This window comes from Octopus sinensis, linkage group LG23 (genome assembly GCF_006345805.1).
Source record: "Octopus sinensis linkage group LG23, ASM634580v1, whole genome shotgun sequence".
In the NCBI taxonomy this organism is placed as follows: Eukaryota; Metazoa; Mollusca; class Cephalopoda; order Octopoda; family Octopodidae; genus Octopus; species Octopus sinensis.
In genome coordinates, this window is record NC_043019.1 from 10511298 (window position 1) to 10530345 (window position 19048).

General features: G+C 42.8%; 1 protein-coding gene across 2 annotated transcripts; it reads right to left on the minus strand.

Annotated features, from left to right (window-relative positions):
- Window positions 1-1595: 1595 nt before the first annotated feature.
- Window positions 1596-18775, minus strand: LOC115223723 (uncharacterized protein C8orf74 homolog). 2 transcript variants are annotated; one of them, XM_029794406.2, is made up of 5 exons: window positions 18644-18775; window positions 15817-16009; window positions 13833-14212; window positions 1925-2066; window positions 1596-1760 (listed from the first exon to the last, which is right to left on the minus strand). In XM_029794406.2, exons 1-5 carry the CDS (start codon window positions 18719-18721, stop codon window positions 1681-1683), a joined length of 873 nt encoding a protein of 290 aa, XP_029650266.1. In that variant the 5' UTR covers window positions 18722-18775; the 3' UTR covers window positions 1596-1680. The 2 variants fall into 2 exon arrangements, with proteins under 2 accessions (XP_029650266.1, XP_036368386.1); XM_036512493.1 differs by lacking the exon at window positions 18644-18775 and adding an exon at window positions 17681-17782.
- Between the last annotated feature and the right edge of the window lie 273 nt (window positions 18776-19048).

Here is a 19048-nt window from a genome sequence, read left to right on the forward strand (position 1 = left end):
TCCTGTCTTTTATTCAGATTTAGTGTATTTAGGTCTACAAAAAGAAAATCATGTTGAATCCCTGGTCATTCTTTTATTTTTTTTTTTAAACTGAAATGTAATTTGGTAAGATTTAGCTGCTATTTCTAAAAGCAAGTGTTACCATGGCTACAGAAGCCAGCTACCAGGACAAAGGCAATAACAACGATAACCCTTTTTACTAAAGGCACAAGGTGGGCAGGGGACTAGTTGATTACATTGACCCCATTGTTTCACTGGTATTTATTTTAGGCAGCGAGCTGGCAGAAACGTTAGCACGCCGGGCAAAATGTGTAGCCGTATTTTGTCTGCCATTACGTTCTGAGTTCAAATTCTGCCGAGGTCGACTTTGCTTTTCATCCTTTCGGGGTCGATAAATTAAGTACCAGTTACGCACTGGGGTCAATATAATCGACTTAATCCGTTTGTTTGTCCTTGTTTGTCTCCTCAGTGTTTAGCCCCTTGTGGGTAGTAAAGAAATAGGTATTTTATCGTCCCCTAAAGGATGGAAGTCAAAGTCAGCCTCGGTGAAGGAAAAGGATAAGGACATACACAGAAAGCTCCCAAACAAACTAACATGTCTGCGTCAACAGTGGTCCTAATATCTGGCAAAAGCATCTGGAGCCATTATTTGGACCTTTGGTGCATAAATGAATGGTACCATATGAAATCCGTTGGGTGGGTCTCGAGTTTTAGTGATGCACACAGGCAGACAGACAGACACAGGTTCTCAGTTTGATAAATAGAGAATACTAAACTCATTCCCTATGGATACCGTATTTATTACAACTCGTGGCTTGTAAACGTATCTAACTCGCTTTCGCTCGTTAGATACGTTTACAAGCCACTCGTAATTAATACGGTATCCATAGGGAATGAGTTTGGTATTTTATTTATTACACACGAATAAACGACCATATTTTATTAAGCCCAATAACTAAATTCTTCACGTTTAGTTGTAACTTATGAATGACAAAAGTAGTGCCGCCACCGTGACCTCGGGTCATCACCATAGATTGACCAATCAGAAGCAGCGCTGTCACCGTGACCTCGAGTCATCACTATGGATTGACCAATCAGAAGCAGCGCTGTCACCGTGACCTCGAGTCATCACCATGGATTGACCAATCAGAAGCAGCGCTGTCACCGTGACCTCGAGTCATCACCATGGATTGACCAATCAGAAGCAGCGCTGTCACCGTGACCTCGGGTCATAACCATGGATTGACCAATCAGAAGCAGCGCTGTCACCGTGACCTCGAGTCATCACCATGGATTGACCAATCAGAAGCAGCGCTGTCACCGTGACCTCGAGTCATCACCATGGATTGACCAATCAGAAGCAGCGCTGTCACCGTGACCTCGGGTCATCACCATGGATTGACCAATCAGAAGTAGCGCTCGCAGTATCTGACATAGATACCAAAAATATCTCAGTGTTCTCACTCACATGTGTGTAATAAATATTTAGATTCCAGGCTTTAAAACCCAAAGTACTGGGAATCAATACATTAGTCTGAAAATTTCTTCACGACAGTGCTCCAGCATGGCCGCGGTCTAATGACTGAAACAAGTAAAGAGTTTGAAATAAATAAAACCTAATATTTATTAAGTTATTGTCAGACAAGCAGCAAACAGCCAGGTAGCGTGATGGTAGAGAGTTCAAATCTCATTGTTGCTGATTTGTGAAGGTTTTTTCGTGAGATGTGCTGTAGCTCTTGCTTTCAGTTTTGTGTAAGGTCCTGCAGGAGAAGAGAGAAAAAGATAAGGGTTAAGAGAGGAAGGAGGGTAACCCTTTTAGCAGGTAAACCAGCTGTTTCCTGGACCAAATATTCTACCAGTTTTTATGTTGAAACAACATAAATCACAGAAAATCAACAGTAAAAATGGTAGGTACCAAACTTACCAAGAGCAGGAGGTCGAGGTAGGAGGACTTTCTTGATATTAATCAGCATTTCCTCATGTTTTTGTTCAACACTAGCCATCAATGTATCTTGGATTTTGTCACAGAAAACTGATGCCACATTCTTCACCAGAGTTTCAACATCCTTTAAAGACAAGTTTTTATGTTATTGTCACAGAGAAATATATAAAAATACTGAAGAATCATCATCATCATCGTTTAACGTCCGTTCTCCATGCTAGCATGGGTTGGACGGTTCGACCGGGGATCTGGGAAGCCAGAAGGCTGCACCAGGCTCCAGTCTTATCTGGCAATGTTTCTACAGCTGGATGCCCTTCCTAACGCCAACCGCTCCGTGAGTGTAGTGGGTGCTTTTTACGTGCCAGGCGAGGCTGGCAACGGCCACGGTCGGATTGGTGCAATTTACGTGCCACCGGCACGGAAGCCAGTCGAGGCGGCGCTGGCATCGGCCACGAGTCGGATAGAGCTTTTTACGTACCACCAGTCCAGGGGTCCTGGCATCTACAAGGTTTTTACTTTGCACACTCTTCTTGCCACCAACTACATTACAGTGCCATTTCATTATGTTACTGACACACACACAAATGTAGTCAGGCAAATGGGTTAAATAATTTTGACATACCAAAATCAGCTCGATGCTAAATATTTTGGTCTACCAAATCCACTCAAGGCTATAGTGGTTGACACTTCCGCAAGGTGCCACACAATGGGACTGAACCTGGAGCCAAGCTAGCTTCTTACCACACAGCCACACACATATATTCTGTAAGAAGAATAGTGTGGAAGCACTCCGTCGGTTACGACGACGAGGGTTCCGGTTGATCTGAATCAACGGAACAGCCTGCTCGTGAAATTAACGTGTAAGTGGCTGAGCACTCCACAGACACGTGTACCCTTAACGTAGTTCTCGGGGATATTCAGAGTGACAAGGCTGGCCCTTTGAAATGCAGGTACAACAGAAACAGGAAGTAAGAGTGAGAGAAAGTTTTGGTGAAAGAGTACAGCAGGGATCACCACCATCCCCTGCCGGAGCCTCGTGGAGCTTTAGGTGTTTTCGCTCAATAAACACTCACAACGCCCGGTCTGGGAATCGAAACCGCGAGTCCGCTGCCCTAACCACTGGGCCATTGCGCCTCCACACATACACACATATATTCTGTAAGAAGAATAGTATTGACAATGGCTTAGAAGTTTCAGCCTTCCTTATTAAATTGGTGACCTGACTGCTGACCACTCATTCAACTCCATCAACAACAATGTTCTCGCTTAATCATTTCTCCATACTAAAGATAAAGAACCATTTTCTTCTCTCATCCTGCCATTAAGACTAAATCACCAGCACTTTAATTTAGTACAGAAATTTTCTCCAAATCCCACCCTGATGTCTTTATAAAGGACATAAATAGGATTATTTTTGATTAAACGGTTATCAATTTGTGTTGCAAGATTCCAGTTGTGAAATTGTGTGTTGAAACCGATATTGCTGTACTTGTGGAGGTGCAATGGCCCAGTGGTTAGGGCAGTGGACTTGCGGTTTCGATTCCCAGACCGGGCATTGTGTGTGTTTATTGAGCAAAAACACCTAAAGCTCCACGAGGCTCCAGCAGGGGGTGGTGGTGAACCCTGCTGTGCTCTTTCACCACAACTTTCTCTCGCTCTTTCTTCCTGTTTGTCTTGTACCTGTATTTCAAAGAGCCAGCCTTGTCACACCCTGTGTCACGCTGAATCTCCTCGAGAACTACGTTAAGGGTACACGTGTCTGTGGAGTGCTCAGCCACTTGCACGTTAATATCACGAGCAAGCTGTTCCGTTGATCGTATCAGCTGGGACCCTCATCGTCGCAACCGACGGAGTGCTCCTATATTATTGCTGTACTTAGAGATGGTCCTTTTTTTTTCTTTTTCTTTTTTTGCCAACTAAACATGGGCACGTGTCTAAAACGGGTAATCTATCTTTATGTCTATACTATGGTGGATGAAGTTAAATAATTTTTTTAAAAAAAGTAATAAACGAGTGAAGAAAAAATATATAGTGCGTGTGTTTATTTGAGAAAAGGAAAATGACCGTCCCGAAATACAACAATAACTTTGATTAAACGTTTGCTTTAAAATATGAGGGGCTGACGATGGTTGAAGGAATATCTATTCTCAAGGAAGCAGAAATTTCAAGGGAAATAACCGAATCGAGGGGAGGTAACTCTTGCATTTATTTTAATATAAGAATAAATAGAAAATGGGTTCGTTTTTGCACTGAGTTTGCGAGATGCTTCGTGTGAACTTGTATGTCGAAACACATTTTGCTATCCGAAGTCGCAAACCACCAGCATATGTTGAGTTGTACAGGGTGGGCAGAAAAAGCGCTTCATAGATACACTCAAAGCTTCGCTGAAGTGCTTTCGTATCAACCCCGACACCTGGGAAGTGTAGGTACAGGACCACCATGTTTGGGGTGGTTGCACCAACAGAAGTGCCATCTACTACGTTGTTGGAAGCACTCCGTCGGTTACGACGACGAGGGTTCCGGTTGATCCGAATCAACGGAACAGCCTGCTCGTGAAATTAACGTGTAAGTGGCTGAGCACTCCACAGATACGTGTACCCTTAACGTAGTTCTCGGGGATATTCAGCATGACACAGAGAGTGACAAGGCTGGCCCCTTTGAAATACAGGTACAACAGAAACAGGAAGTAAGAGTGAGAGAAAGTTGTGGTGAAAGAGCACAGCAGGGATCACCACCATCCCCTGCCGGAGCCGCGTGGAGCTTTTTAAGTGTTTTCACTCAATAAACACTCACAACGCCCGGTCTGGGAATCGAAACCGCGAGTCCGCTGCCCTAACCACTGGGCCATTGCGCCTCCTATCTACTACGAACAGAATAGGAGCACAAAGGAAGCATGAGCTGTGCAGGTCCAGAGCCAACCCATTGCCTTCATTCCCAGCAATCACTTGTGTCCGACCTGCGACAGAACCTTCCAAACAACGCATCGGCCACAGCCAGACGCACTGCGATCCATATTTTCCTCTCGTGTGATGTCCTGGTCATCGTCGACAACGACAAATGAACATTATATGAATTTTACGTGGAGGCGCAATGGCCCAGTGGTTAGGGCAGCGGACTCGCGGTCGTAGGATCGCGGTTTCGATTCCCAGACCGGGCGTTGTGAGTGTTTATTGAGCGAAAACACCTAAAAGCTCCACGAGGCTCCGGCAGGGGATGGTGGTGAACCCTGCTGTACTCTTTCACCACAACTTTCTCTCACTTTTACTTCCTGTTTCTGTTGTACCTGTATTTCAAAGGGCCGTCCTTGTCATTCTCTGTGTCACGCTGAATATCCCCGAGAACTACGTTAAGGGTACACGTGTCTGTGGAGTGCTCAGCCACTTACAGGTTAATTTCACGAGCAGGCTGTTCCGTTGATCGGATCAACCGGAACCCTCGTCGTCGTAACCGACGGAGTGCTTCCATTTGAATTTTACGATACTATAAGCAATGGACATAACAAACAATATAATTGTAGGGGTAAGGGACACAACTCATAGCGAACGTTTCTGGTTACTTGAAACCATTTCAGGGGGAATACATTGAGAAATTAATAAATATTCGTAAGAGCACGTTCTTACCAAAGATTTTGCCAACTGTACGAAGAGTGATGGTGGAATAAGCGTTACGAGGCAGATGAGGGACAATATTTACTATCATTATCAGGCGTAGGAGTAGCTGTGTGTGTGGTAAGTAGCTTGCTAACGAACCACATGGTTCCGGGTTCAGTCACGCTGCGCGGCACCATGGGCAAGTGTCTTCTGCTATAGCCTCGGACCGACCAAAGCTTTGTGAGTGGATTTGTTAGATGGAAACTGAAAGAAGCCCGTCGTATATATGTATATATATGTGTGTGTGTGTCTGTGTTTGTCCCCTCACCACATCGCTTGACGACCGATGCTGGTGTGTTTACGTCCCCGTCACACTAGCGGTTCGGCAAAAGAAACCGATAGAATAAGTACTAGGCTTACAAAAGATTACAAGAAGAGTTTACATCCAGCTCAATTCCTATACTGAGCTGTTCAAAGAGATGATGTGTTATAAACAACAAACAACTTTGTATAAGTTCTTCACCCCTCAAACTGATATTACTCTTTTGGTTGTGGCCATGCTGGAGCACCGCCTTTAGTCGAGCAAATCGATCCCTGGGGTCGCTCACGATTAGGATCATTATCAGCAAAACTCGCAGACTTTTCTCTATAAGTTCCAATCGTTGAGCAATAATTTTCGTTTTTACTTTAAGTGGTGTAGGTGGGACTTCCGGTGTCTCACCTGTATTTTTCTTCTTTATTCTTATTGTTAGGGACTGGAAATTGCATTACGGACGAGATCTAACAGAAATGATGACGGGGGTGGGGTGATTGTGGTGATAGTGACTATGGGGATGACGGAGGTGGTGGTGGTGATGGGCGTGTTGGTTCTGATTGTTATAATGCCTCCTCGAAATCTCGTCCGTAATGCAATTTCCAGTCCCTAACAATAAGCGCAGGCGTGGCTGTGTGCTAAGTTTGCCTCTCAACCATATTCTTCCGGGATAAATACGATTGCATGACACCAATGGGCAAGTGTCTTCATCTATAACTGCAGGCCGACCAAATCCTTGTAAAAGGATTTTGTAGACGGAAGCTGAAAGAAGCTCGTCGTATATATATAAATATATATATATATATATATATATACATATCTGTGTCACTGTATCAGTGTTTGCTCCGCTTGATAACTGGCGTTGGTGTGTTATCGTCCCCGTAACTTAACAGTTCAGCAAAAGAGACTGATAGAATAAGTACCAGTACTTTAAAAAAATAAGTTACTGGGGTGATTCGTTCGACTAAAAATTCTTCAAAATAGTGCTCAAGTATGGCCGCAGATAAAAAAAAAAAAAACTGATACTACACTCCATCCACCACGTCACACTCCACTCCAAAACGTTTACACTCCACTCCATTACACCAAACTCCACATCACCATTCCACAATGCCTCACCCCACTCCAAAATGTCTCACACCACTCCAAAACGTTTACACTCCACTCCACCATACCACACTCTACATCACCATTCCACAATGCCTCACTCCACTCCACCATACCACACTCTACATCACCATTTCACAATGCCTCACTCCACTCCACCATACCACACTCTACATCACCATTCCACAATGCCTCACTCCACTCCACCATACCACACTCTACATCACCATTCCACAATGCCTTACTCCACTCCAAAATGTCTCACTCCACTCCATCATACCACACTCCACATCATCATTCCACACTGCCTCACCCCACTCCAAAATGTCTCACACCACTCCAAAACGTTTACACTCCACTCCACCATACCACACTCTACATCACCATTCCACAATGCCTCACTCCACTCCACCATACCACACTCTACATCACCATTTCACAATGCCTCACTCCACTCCACCATACCACACTCTACATCACCATTCCACAATGCCTCACTCCACTCCACCATACCACACTCTACATCACCATTCCACAATGCCTCACTCCACTCCATCATACCACACTCCACATCATCATTCCACACTCCATTCCACAATGCCTCACTCCACTCCATTTCATTATGTTTACACTCCACTCAACTCCAGTTCACTCTGTCACTCTATAACCTGCCCGATGACATTTAGCGAGGGTTGACAGCCGAAACAGCAGACAATGATGTAATTAGCCAAAGCGGCGGCGGCGGTGGTGAAGGCTTTTATTGATAAAGACATCAAAGGAATCGGCAGGGGCGGCGGCGTGGGGGTGAGGGGGGGGGGACAAGCGAGAGACGATGGAGCGGCGGCCGAGATGGAATTTCATAATATTATCGAATCAAGGGTCGGCCGTCCCCTTTGATGAGATCCGCCGTCCAAGTCCTTCCCCATCCTACCTTCCCCCATCCGTCCGCCCTCTCTCTCTCTCTCTCTCTCTCTCTCTCTCTCTCTCACCTCACCATCATTCTCATAAATTTTTTTGGGATGATACGCTGAACGATTTGAGAATAGAAGAATGGTGTGATATTTATGTTAGATGATGGCGGATGTTGGATGGGCGGCCCGGGGAGCGGGGGGGGGGCGAGAAACACTAAACTTTGAATGTCATCTGTGCACAATGGACGAGTGAAACGAGAAGTTGATAGCTGTCGTTGTTCGTATGATGATGGTGGTGGTTTAGCCCTAGGTCGGTTATGATCGAACAGAGTTAAGATCAAAATTCATCCAGTTCTGGTCCATTCTCGTCAGGACCAGAAGGGGATCTTTTCGCTCTGACCGGCAGTTTTTTAAAAATAATTTCCACGTAACTAAACACTTTTAAACTTCGTATAACTGGTAGAATGTGTTTATAAAACATCTTTTTCTCTTGACTTTCTTGAGAAAATTCTGTAGTTCCTAAGCTATTTGTTCTTTAATTTCTTGCATTTCGGCAATTTCAACCAATCAATGACAAGAAGTGTAAAAAGGACATGAAGAAGCACTATGAAACAAGGGACTACACAATCAATTCCATGTAGCCACAACTGAAGTTGCTGGAAGGAAAAGGTGGGACTGACGGAAGAAAGGAGCATTGAGAAAGGGGACAGAGAGCACCATACTTGCAGCGCAAGACCAAGCTTTGGCCACAAAGTAGAAGGTCAACCTCAGGAATGAACAAGTATTTCCACTGTACCTATTTCTTTACTACCCACAAGGGGCTAAACACAGAGGGGATAAAAACAAGGACGGACACACGGATTAAGTCGATTATATCGACCCCAGTGTGTAACTGGTACTTATTTAATCGACCCTGAAAGGATGAAAGGCAAAGTCGACCTCGGCGGAATTTGAACTTAGAGCGTAGAGACAGACGAAATACCTATTTCTTTACTACCCACAAGGTGCTACACACAAAGGGGACAAACAGGGACAGACACACGGATTAAGTTGATTATATCGACCCCAGTGTGTAACTGGTACTTATTTAATCGACCCTGAAAGGATGAAAGGCAAAGTCGACCTCGGCGGAATTTGAACTTAGAGCGTAGAGACAGACGAAATAGCTATTTCTTTACTACCCACAAGGGGCTAAACACAGAGGGGACAAACAAGGACAGACAAAGGGATTAAGTCGATTATATCGACCCCAATGCGTAACTGGTACTTAATTTATCGACCCTGAAAGGATGAAAGGCAAAGTCGACCTCAGCGGAATTTGAACTCAGAACATAACGGCAGACGAAATACTTATTTCTTTACTACCCACAAGGGGCTAAACACAGAGGGGACAGACAAAGGGATTAAGTCGATTATATCGACCCCAGTGCATAACTGGTACTTATTTAATCGACTCCGAAAGGATGAAAGGCAAAGTCGACCTCGGCGGAATTTGAACTCAGAACATAACGACAGACGAAATACCTATTTCTTTACTACCCACAAGGGGCTAAACACAGAGGGGACAGACAAAGGGATTAAGTCGATTATATCGACCCCAGTGCATAACTGGTACTTATTTAATCGACTCCGAAAGAATGAAAGGCAAAGTCGACCTCGGCGGAATTTGAACTTAGAGCGTAGAGACAGACGAAATACCTATTTCTTTACTACCCACAAGGGGCTACACACAAAGGGGACAAACAGGGACAGACACACGGATTAAGTTGATTATATCGACCCCAGTGCATAACTGGTACTTATTTAATCGACTCCGAAAGGATGAAAGGCAAAGTCGATCTCGGCGGAATTTGAACTCAGAACGTAGTGGCAGACAAAATACCTATTTCTTTACTACCCACAAGGGGCTACACACAGAGGGGACAAACAAGGACAGACAAAGGGATTAAGTCGATTATATCAACCCCAGTGCGTAACTGGTACTTAATTTATCAACCCTGAAAGGATGAAAGGCAAAGTCGACCTCGGCGGAATTTGAACTCAGAACATAACGGCAGACGAAATACCTATTTCTTTACTACCCACAAGGGGCTACACACAGAGGGGACAAACAAGGACAGACAAAGGGATTAAGTCGATTATATCGACCCCAGTGCATAACTGGTACTTATTTAATCGACTCCGAAAGGATGAAAGGCAAAGTCGACCTCGGCGGAATTTGAACTCAGAACATAACAGCAGACGAAATACCTATTTCTTTACTACCCACAAGGGGCTAAACACAGAGGGGACAAACAAGGACAGACACACGGATTAAGTCGATTATATCGACCCAGTGCATAACTGGTACTTATTTAATCGACTCCGAAAGGATGAAAGGCAAAGTCGACCTCGGCGGAATTTGAACTCAGAACATAACGACAGACAAAATACCTATTTCTTTACTACCCACAAGGGGCTAAACACAGAGAGGACAAACAAGGACAGACAAAGGGATTAAGTCGATTATATCAACCCCAGTGCGTAACTGGTACTTAATTTATCGACCCTGAAAGGATGAACGGCAAAGTCGACCTCGGCGGAATTTGAACTCAGAACGTAACGACAGACGAAATACCTATTTCTTTACTACCCACAAGGGGCTAAACACAGAGGGGACAAACAAGGACAGACACACGGATTAAGTCGATTATATCGACCCCAGTGCATAACTGGTACTTATTTAATCGACTCCGAAAGGATGAAAGGCAAAGTCGACCTCGGCGGATTTGAACTCAGAACATAACGGCAGACGAAATACTATTTCTTTACTACCCACAAGGGGCTAAACACAGAGAGGACAAACAAGGACAGACAAAGGGATTAAGTCGATTATATCAACCCCAGTGCGTAACTGGTACTAATTTATCGACCCTGAAAGGATGAACGGCAAAGTCGACCTCGGCGGAATTTGAACTCAGAACGTAACGACAGACGAAATACCTATTTCTTTACTACCCACAAGGGGCTAACCACAGAGGGGACAAACAAGGACAGACACACACGGATTAAGTCGATTATATCGACCCCAGTGCATAACTGGTACTATTTAATCGACTCCGAAAGGATGAAAGGCAAAGTCGACCTCGGCGGAATTTGAACTCAGAACGTAACGACAGACGAAATAACCTATTTCTTTACTACCACAAGGGGCTAAACACAGAGAGGACAAACAAGGACAGACAAAGGGATTAAGTCGATTATATCAACCCCAGTGCGTAACTGGTACTTAATTTATCGACCCTGAAAGGATGAAAGGCAAAGTCGACCTCGGCGAAATTTGAACTCAGAACACAGTGGCAGACGAAATACCTATTTCTTTACTACCCACAAGGGGCTAAACACAGAGAGGACAAACAAGGACAGACAAAGGGATTAAGTCGATTATATCAACCCCAGTGCGTAACTGGTACTTAATTTATCGACCCTGAAAGGATGAAAGGCAAAGTCAACCTCGGCGGAATTTGAACTCAGAACACAGTGGCAGACGAAATACCTATTTCTTTACTACCCACAAGGGGCTAAACACAGTGAGGACAAAGGGATTAAGTTGATTATATCGACCCCAGTGTGTAACTGGTACTTAATTTATCGACCCTGAAAGGATGAAAGGCAAAGTCAACCTCAGCGGAATTTGAACTCAGAACACAGTGGCAGATGAAATACCTATTTCTTTACTTCCCACAAGGGGCTAAACACAGTGAGGACAAACGGATTAAGTTGATTATATCGACCCCAGTGCGTAACTGGTACTTATTTAATCGACCCCGAAAGGATGAAAGGCAAAGTCGACCTCGGTGGAATTTGAACCCAGAACGAAATGGCGGACGAAATACCACAAGGCATTTCACCCGACAGCTCGCCGCCATTCATCTCCACTGTACCGTATCTGTAATAGAGTAGACAAAAACCATTGCCCATATCGTGAAAGAATGTCCTAGACTTGCCCGAAATCATTATAAGCTGTGGCGACACGATGAGGAAACTATGCAAAATTATAAATCGTAGAAAATATGCGGAAAACTGGCAAAACATTTGAATGCAACATCAACCGCTGAACTAAACATTGTCATCGATAAAGCCTTCCTTTTGAAGCCACGTCTTATTAGCACTAGAAGACACGATGTGAGCGAAGGGTAAATATATTCTCGTTACAATCACAAGATTTAAAGGATCTGTACGTCGAGTAGAGTCTGAGAATGATGCCAAGGACACAAACGGGGTCTTTTCCTTTTGAACGGCAGATGTCAACACAATTTCTAGTTAACTAAACACTTTTAAACTTCGTATACTGGTAGAATGTGTTTATAAAACATCATTTTCTCTTGGTTTTATAGAGAAAATTCTATAGTTTGTAAGATATTTCGTCTGAAAATCAGAGCATTTCAGCAATTTTAACCAATCGATTACTTCCATTCAACTAAAATCATTTGCTACATCTAAAACTGAGACAACATCCTGTAACTAACCCTAAACCTCCCCCGCTAACCCTAACCCTAACCCTAAATTTTTTTTCTTAATTGTTAAATTAATTCAATTCTATTGCTTTAGTTTTTTTTACACGCGTAACAATTAAATTAATTTAACAATTAAGAAAAAAAATTTAGGGTTAGGGTTAGGGTTAGGGGGGAGGTTTAGGGTTAGTTACAGGATGTTGTCTCAGTTTTAGACGCAGCAAATGATTTTAGCTCAAAAGAGAGCATAGGATTGGTTAAAGTTCAAAACATTAAACTACGTTAAACAAACAAATTACAATTTTCTCAAGAACGCCAAGAGAAAAAAATGTTTTATTTTGACACATTCTACCAGTATACGAAGTTTCAAAGTGTTTAGTTAACTAGAAATTGTCTGCCGTTCAAAAGGAAAAGATCCCATAAACGTATACTCAATCACTTACACTAAAATACAACATATTACTGAAAAATTCAACAGTACAGTACCATAGGTTTTGCAGTAACCTATGATATCATACTCTCTTTTTCTTGTTTCAGTCAATTGACTGCGGCCATGCTGGAGCACCGCCTTTAGTCGAACAAATCGACCCCGGGACTTATTCTTTGTAAGCCCAGTACTTATTCTATTGGTCTCTTTTGCCGAACTGCTTAGTTACGGGGACGTAAACACACCAGCATCGGTTGTCAAGCAATGCTAGGGGGACAAACACAGACACACAAACACATACACACACATACATATATATATATACATACATATATACGACGGGCTTCTTTTCAGTTTCCGTCTACCAAATCCACTCATAAGGCATTGGTCGGCCCGGGGCTATAGCAGAAGACACTTGTCCAAGGTGCCACGCAGTGGGACTGAACCCGGAACCCTAACTAGAAAGGGTATAGCCTGGTCAGCCTGTAATGACATGCATAAGATCTGGTCATCAAATCTAAGTAGAGACTTCAAACTTGAAATATTCAAAGCCACAGTCGAACCAATTCTACTATATGGCTCAGAAACCTGGACGTTATCAAAGAAGCTTGAGAGGCGGTTGGATGGAACCTATACTCGCCTCCTTATGAGAGCTCAAAATCTCTCGTGGAGGCGCCATCCAACCAAAATGCAAATATATGGGAAATTACCACCTGTGTCATCTCTTGTGAAAGGTAGGAGAGTCCAGTTTGCTGGACATTGTTGTAGAGCTGAAAAAGAAGTAATTTCTACTCTTCTCCTCTGGAAGCCATCTACTCGCAACACCAGAGGGCGCACACTCTCCTACCCTGATGTAATCTCCAGGGATACAGGCATCCAGCAACAGGACCTCCGTAATGCTATGATGGACTGTGAAGTCTGGCGCAACATAGTAAATTCCATTGTCTCGACCACGGTCGAACAATGAAGATGATGAAGCTACTTGCCACACAGCCATAAAAGATCACACAAGCACAAATATATACATATAAAGACAGCCTGTATATTACCTCTTTCTCAAAATCCCCCTCTGTTTGATCTAGAACCTCATCAAACATCTCTTGGGTACATTTAGCTTCCATACTTTCATATTTCTTCAACAATTCCTGTTCTTCGTTCACTAATTCGGCGAACTGCTGCTCGTAGTTCCAAATTTCAATCGGTTTTCCTTCAGACAGTGAATAGGGTTCAACGGGTGTATAGACGGTGAGATTAAGCTGGGGAACCTTCCGGGGTACGAAACTGAAGACATACTTGTAGAGCAGAAAATGTTGTACAATGCTCTGGCACAGGAATTCCATGTAGAGTTTATAGTTTCGAGGACCGAGAATCTGCGACCAATTGCTCGACTGAGTAAAGAGGTACTTCAGAAACGTGGGAAGTTTTTGTACTGAAATAGAATTTGAAAAATAGCACTGAAAACAGAACTGCAAATATAGTACAACTTGTGGGATCTTTTCGGTTTGACCGGCAATTTTTTAAAATAATTTCCACGTAACTAAACACTTTTAAACTTCATATACTAGTAGAATGTGTTTATAAAACATATTTTTCTCTTGGCTTTATTGAGAAAATTCTATGGTTTGTAAGATATTTGTTGGTTTTTTTTTCCTTCAATTTCTGCAATTTCAACCAATCAATGACGTCTATTGAGGTAAAAAGCATTCTGTGCCGTATGAATATGTCCCTCGTTTAAAAAACAGATTGGGTTTATTTACATTTGTGAAGAAAAAAAGATACCCTTGCCCCCACCCCTAACCCTAACCCTAACTCTAACCCTAACTCTAAAATAGATTGAAATGCAATAGATCGGTACTAGGGTCATAATTATGAATGACAATATCATATGACACCGCTAGAAAAAACTGCCGGTCAAACCGAAAAGATCCCACTTGTGTTGGTATGCCCTTCTTAAATTGCACACTTATCCAAAAATTACCTAGAATTTTTTATTTATTTAATAGTTCGGCCCGCATAATGACGAGCCATGCTTCATGCGGTCTTATTCTCAAAACGGTTATTCCAACTTAGACTAAGTGGAGGCACATGGCCTAGTGGTTAGAGCATTGGACTCGCGGTCGAGGGATCGCGGGTTCGAATCTCAGACCAGGTGATGTGTGTTTATGAACAAAAACACCTAAGCTCCCCGCGGCTCCGGCAGAAGGTAATGGCAAACTTCTGCTGACTCTTTCTCTCACACAACTTTCTCTCACTCTTTCCTCCTGCATCTTGCAGCTCACCTGCGACGGATCGGCGTCCCGTCCATGTGGGGAACCTATACGCCAGGGAAACTTAGACTAAGCGATAAAGTACACGCATGCGCAGACTGCCAGGATGTCAATAAACAATTAGATATATCAAGGTTCTGTAAGGCGGCGAGCTGGCAGAAACGTTAGCACGCCGGGCGAAATGCGAAGCCGTATTTCGCCTGTCGCTACGTTCTGAGTTCAAATTCCGCCGAGGGGGTCGATAAATTAAGTACCTATTTCTTTACTACCCACAAGGGGGCTAAACACAGAGAGGACAGACAAGGGGATTAAGTCGATTACATCGACCCCAGTGCGTAACTGGTACTTAATTTACCGACCCCAAAAGGATGAAAGGCAAAGTCGACTTCAGCGGAATTTGAACTCAGAACGTAACAGCAGACAAAATACGTATTTCTTTACTACCCACAAGGGGCTAAACACAGAGAGGACAAACAAGGACAGACAAACAGATTAAGTCGATTATATTCTGACCCCAGTGCGTAACTGGTACTTAATTTATCGACCCCGAAAGGATGAAAGGCAAAGTCGACCTCGGCGGAATGTGAACTCAGAACGAAATACAGCCACGCATTTCGTCCGGCGTGCTAACGTTTCTGCCAGCTCGCCGATAAATTAAGTACCAGTAACACACTGGGGTTGATATAATCGACTTAATCCATTTGTCCCCTCTGTGTTTAGCCCCTTGTGGGTAGTAAAGAAGTATATATTAAGGTTCTGTACTCACCTTTAACTCTCTGAAGCAAGCTCCCAGCAATGTAAGGGATCTGACAAACTTGTGGCCAGGAAAAACCTTTATCGACAGCAAATCTCAGATGATTATATACAATTTCCAAATAGAGACTGTACTGAATGTCCTTGGCCCTGTCGCATGATGGCAGATTTAAAGTACTACACAGTGCATCTTCAGCAATGACTCCCTGACGATTAATACAAAGACAGAAAGGAAGATATTTCTTTATTAACCTATAAAGGTTTTACATAGAGGGGACATTACAAGGACAGACAAGGGACATTCAGGGTACAAACTCGCTTCTTACATACAGTGTGAAAAACCGGATGGATTTACATATATTGTGAATGAGGGTTAAAAAATAACCCGCCGAACCTATAAAGGTTTTACATAGAGGGGACATTACAAGGACAGACAAGGACATTCAGGGTACAAACTCGCTTCTTACATACAGTGTGAAAAACTGGATGGATTTATATATATATTGTGAATGGGGGTTAAAAATTTAAATATAAATGATGATAGGATAAGTTTTGGGTCCGGGTTAGTGTGTTAACCCGCCGGTTGGTTATCCCTTTTTGGTAATCTTTTTCCTTTCTTTTATGCTCCGACCTACCGTGCAAGCACAGCCTCGTGTAATTTCATCTTTCTTACCGCTGTCGTCCGTCTTTTTCCAAACGCTCTTTGCGACAGGTTCCTCCTCTCCATACGGATCTTGCTGGACAGATGGGCAGCGAAGTAATTCACCAGCCCACGCCCGGAGATGAATCGGCCTGTCGCAATCCCTTTCACCCGCGTCTTCCATACCACACATTTCAATGTGGTTATTACTCAGAGGAATACGGCCTTCTTTTCTATGGCGAAAGAGGAAGGTTGTACAATCTTTATCATGGACTCAGTCGAGAGCCGTACTCTTTCTGCATCCGACATCAGCTTTTCGGCATAGGCCATCAACTCCCTCAATTCCTCACAGTGTACGAAGGCGTGCGTGAGCGTTTCACTGGCACGCCCGCACCTCGGACACATGGGGGAGAAAAGACAGAAAGGAAGAACAAACGAAGAGGAAAATGGATGAATATAAAGAAATATGTGGTTAATGTGTGTGTGTGTGTGTGCATCTTAGACGCACATCTTACACACATATGCACACACACACACACATGCACACGCTCACACATACATACACACACAGCATATCAACTCTACGTAGTCGATCGACCGGCTAAAAATAGCAGCCAAATCTCCATCACATTACCGTCAACCACCTTTAAAACTGAAAGTAAAAGTAAAAGATAAAATTAACCTAGTTACACTTAGGTCTCTAAAACAACAACAATTATATTAACAACAACAAAAACAGACTGGATGGTCACTGATGGAACAGCTTCCATAAGGTCTGGCCAGGAGACAAAACACCACCACCACCACCACCACCACCACACCGCCGCCGCCGCCGTCTCATATATATATATATATATATTGTATAAACACACATATATATATACAAAGGGGTGCTGAAAGGTTTCTGGCTTGGCTTTAAGGGTGACACGCGCAAAAGGCCGAGTTGGGGGGGGGGGGCTCAACCTTTCGGATTTCTTTTACAGGGCTTAGAAAAAAAATTGAAGGGCTGCTGCATGCAATAAGTGTGTAAATCTGAGAGGGGAAATTATCAAATTTAAGTGATCCTCTTGTATTTTCTTTTACCCAAAGCCCAGAACTTTTCAGTATCACCTCGAATAATAACATCACTATACAATGTATATAAACTATTCAAAAGCAACAATACTTGAACACTAAACAAACAACGGATCGATGCAACGGTTAATTTCGTTCTTAGAATTATGTTTTCGGTTCTTACCGGTGGTAAACTGGAAATCATTTTCACCTGATCAACTGATAAATTCGCCATTTTTGTTACTATGACGACCTAGTGCGTTGTGGGGCTTTTTTTTGTTTTTTTTTCATCTCTATATATATATATATATATATTTTATGTTTGCGTTTTTGTTATCTTCTTCGCTTGGTTTTTTTTTTATCGATTGGTCGGTCAAGAGATGACATGTTTGCTGTTAACATCTTGTCCGGCAAGTCAGAAGGATGGATATGCACCTGTGTGTGTGTGTGTGTGTGTGTGTGTGTGTGTGTGTGTGTGTGTGTATGTATATATGCGTGTATGCATGTATGTATGTATGCATGTACGTACGTATGTATGTATGTATGCATGCATGTGTGTATGTATGTATGTATGTATGCATGCATGTATGTGTGTATGTATGTGTGTATGTATGTATGTATGTATGTGTGTAAGTATGTATGCATGTATGTATGTGTGTATGTATGTATGTATGTATGAATGTATGCATGTATGTGTGTGTATATGTATGTATGTATGTATGTATACATGTATGTATGTATGTATGTATGAATGTATGCATGTATGTGTGTGTATATGTATGTATGTATGTATGTATGTAAATAAACCCAATCTGTTTCTTAAATGAGGGACATATTCATACGGCACAAAATGTTTTCACCTCAATAGACGGTCATTGATTGGTTGAAATTGCAGAAATTGAAGATAAAACAACAACAATATCTTACAAACTATAGAATTTTCTCAATAAAGCCAAGAGAAAAAAGATGTTTTATAAACACATTCTACCAGTATACGAAGTTTTAAAAGTGTTTAGTTACGTGGAAATTATTTTAAAAAACTGCCGTTCAAACCGAAAAAGATCCAATCTTTCGGTATATGGTGTTTAAAAACGTAAATAAAAATTACAGGGGGAGGGGAATAACAAGGGGGAATAAGTCAACTTACTGATGAAGAACATAGGCATTCGCTCTTGCTACTAAAAAGTGCACGAAACTCTTTTTCTTTGGGACAGATTTCCTCCATATAAACTCGTATAAATATGAAACGAATAAAATGTCTAGCGTTCGAAATTGACGTCGTAGTTTTCTTTTTACCCGCATCCACATATACTCCATATTTTGCTTATATGGACGTCATTATTTGTCGGAGCTGTGGAGGCGCAATAGGATCGCGGGCATAGGATCGCGGTTTCGATTCCCAGACCGGGCGTTGTGAGTGTTTATTGAGCGAAAAAAACACCTAAAAAAGCTCAACGAGCCTCCGGCAGGGGATGGTGGTGATCCCTGCTGTACTCTTTCACCACAACTTTCTCTCGCTCTTACTTCCTGTTTCTGTTGTACCTGTATTTCA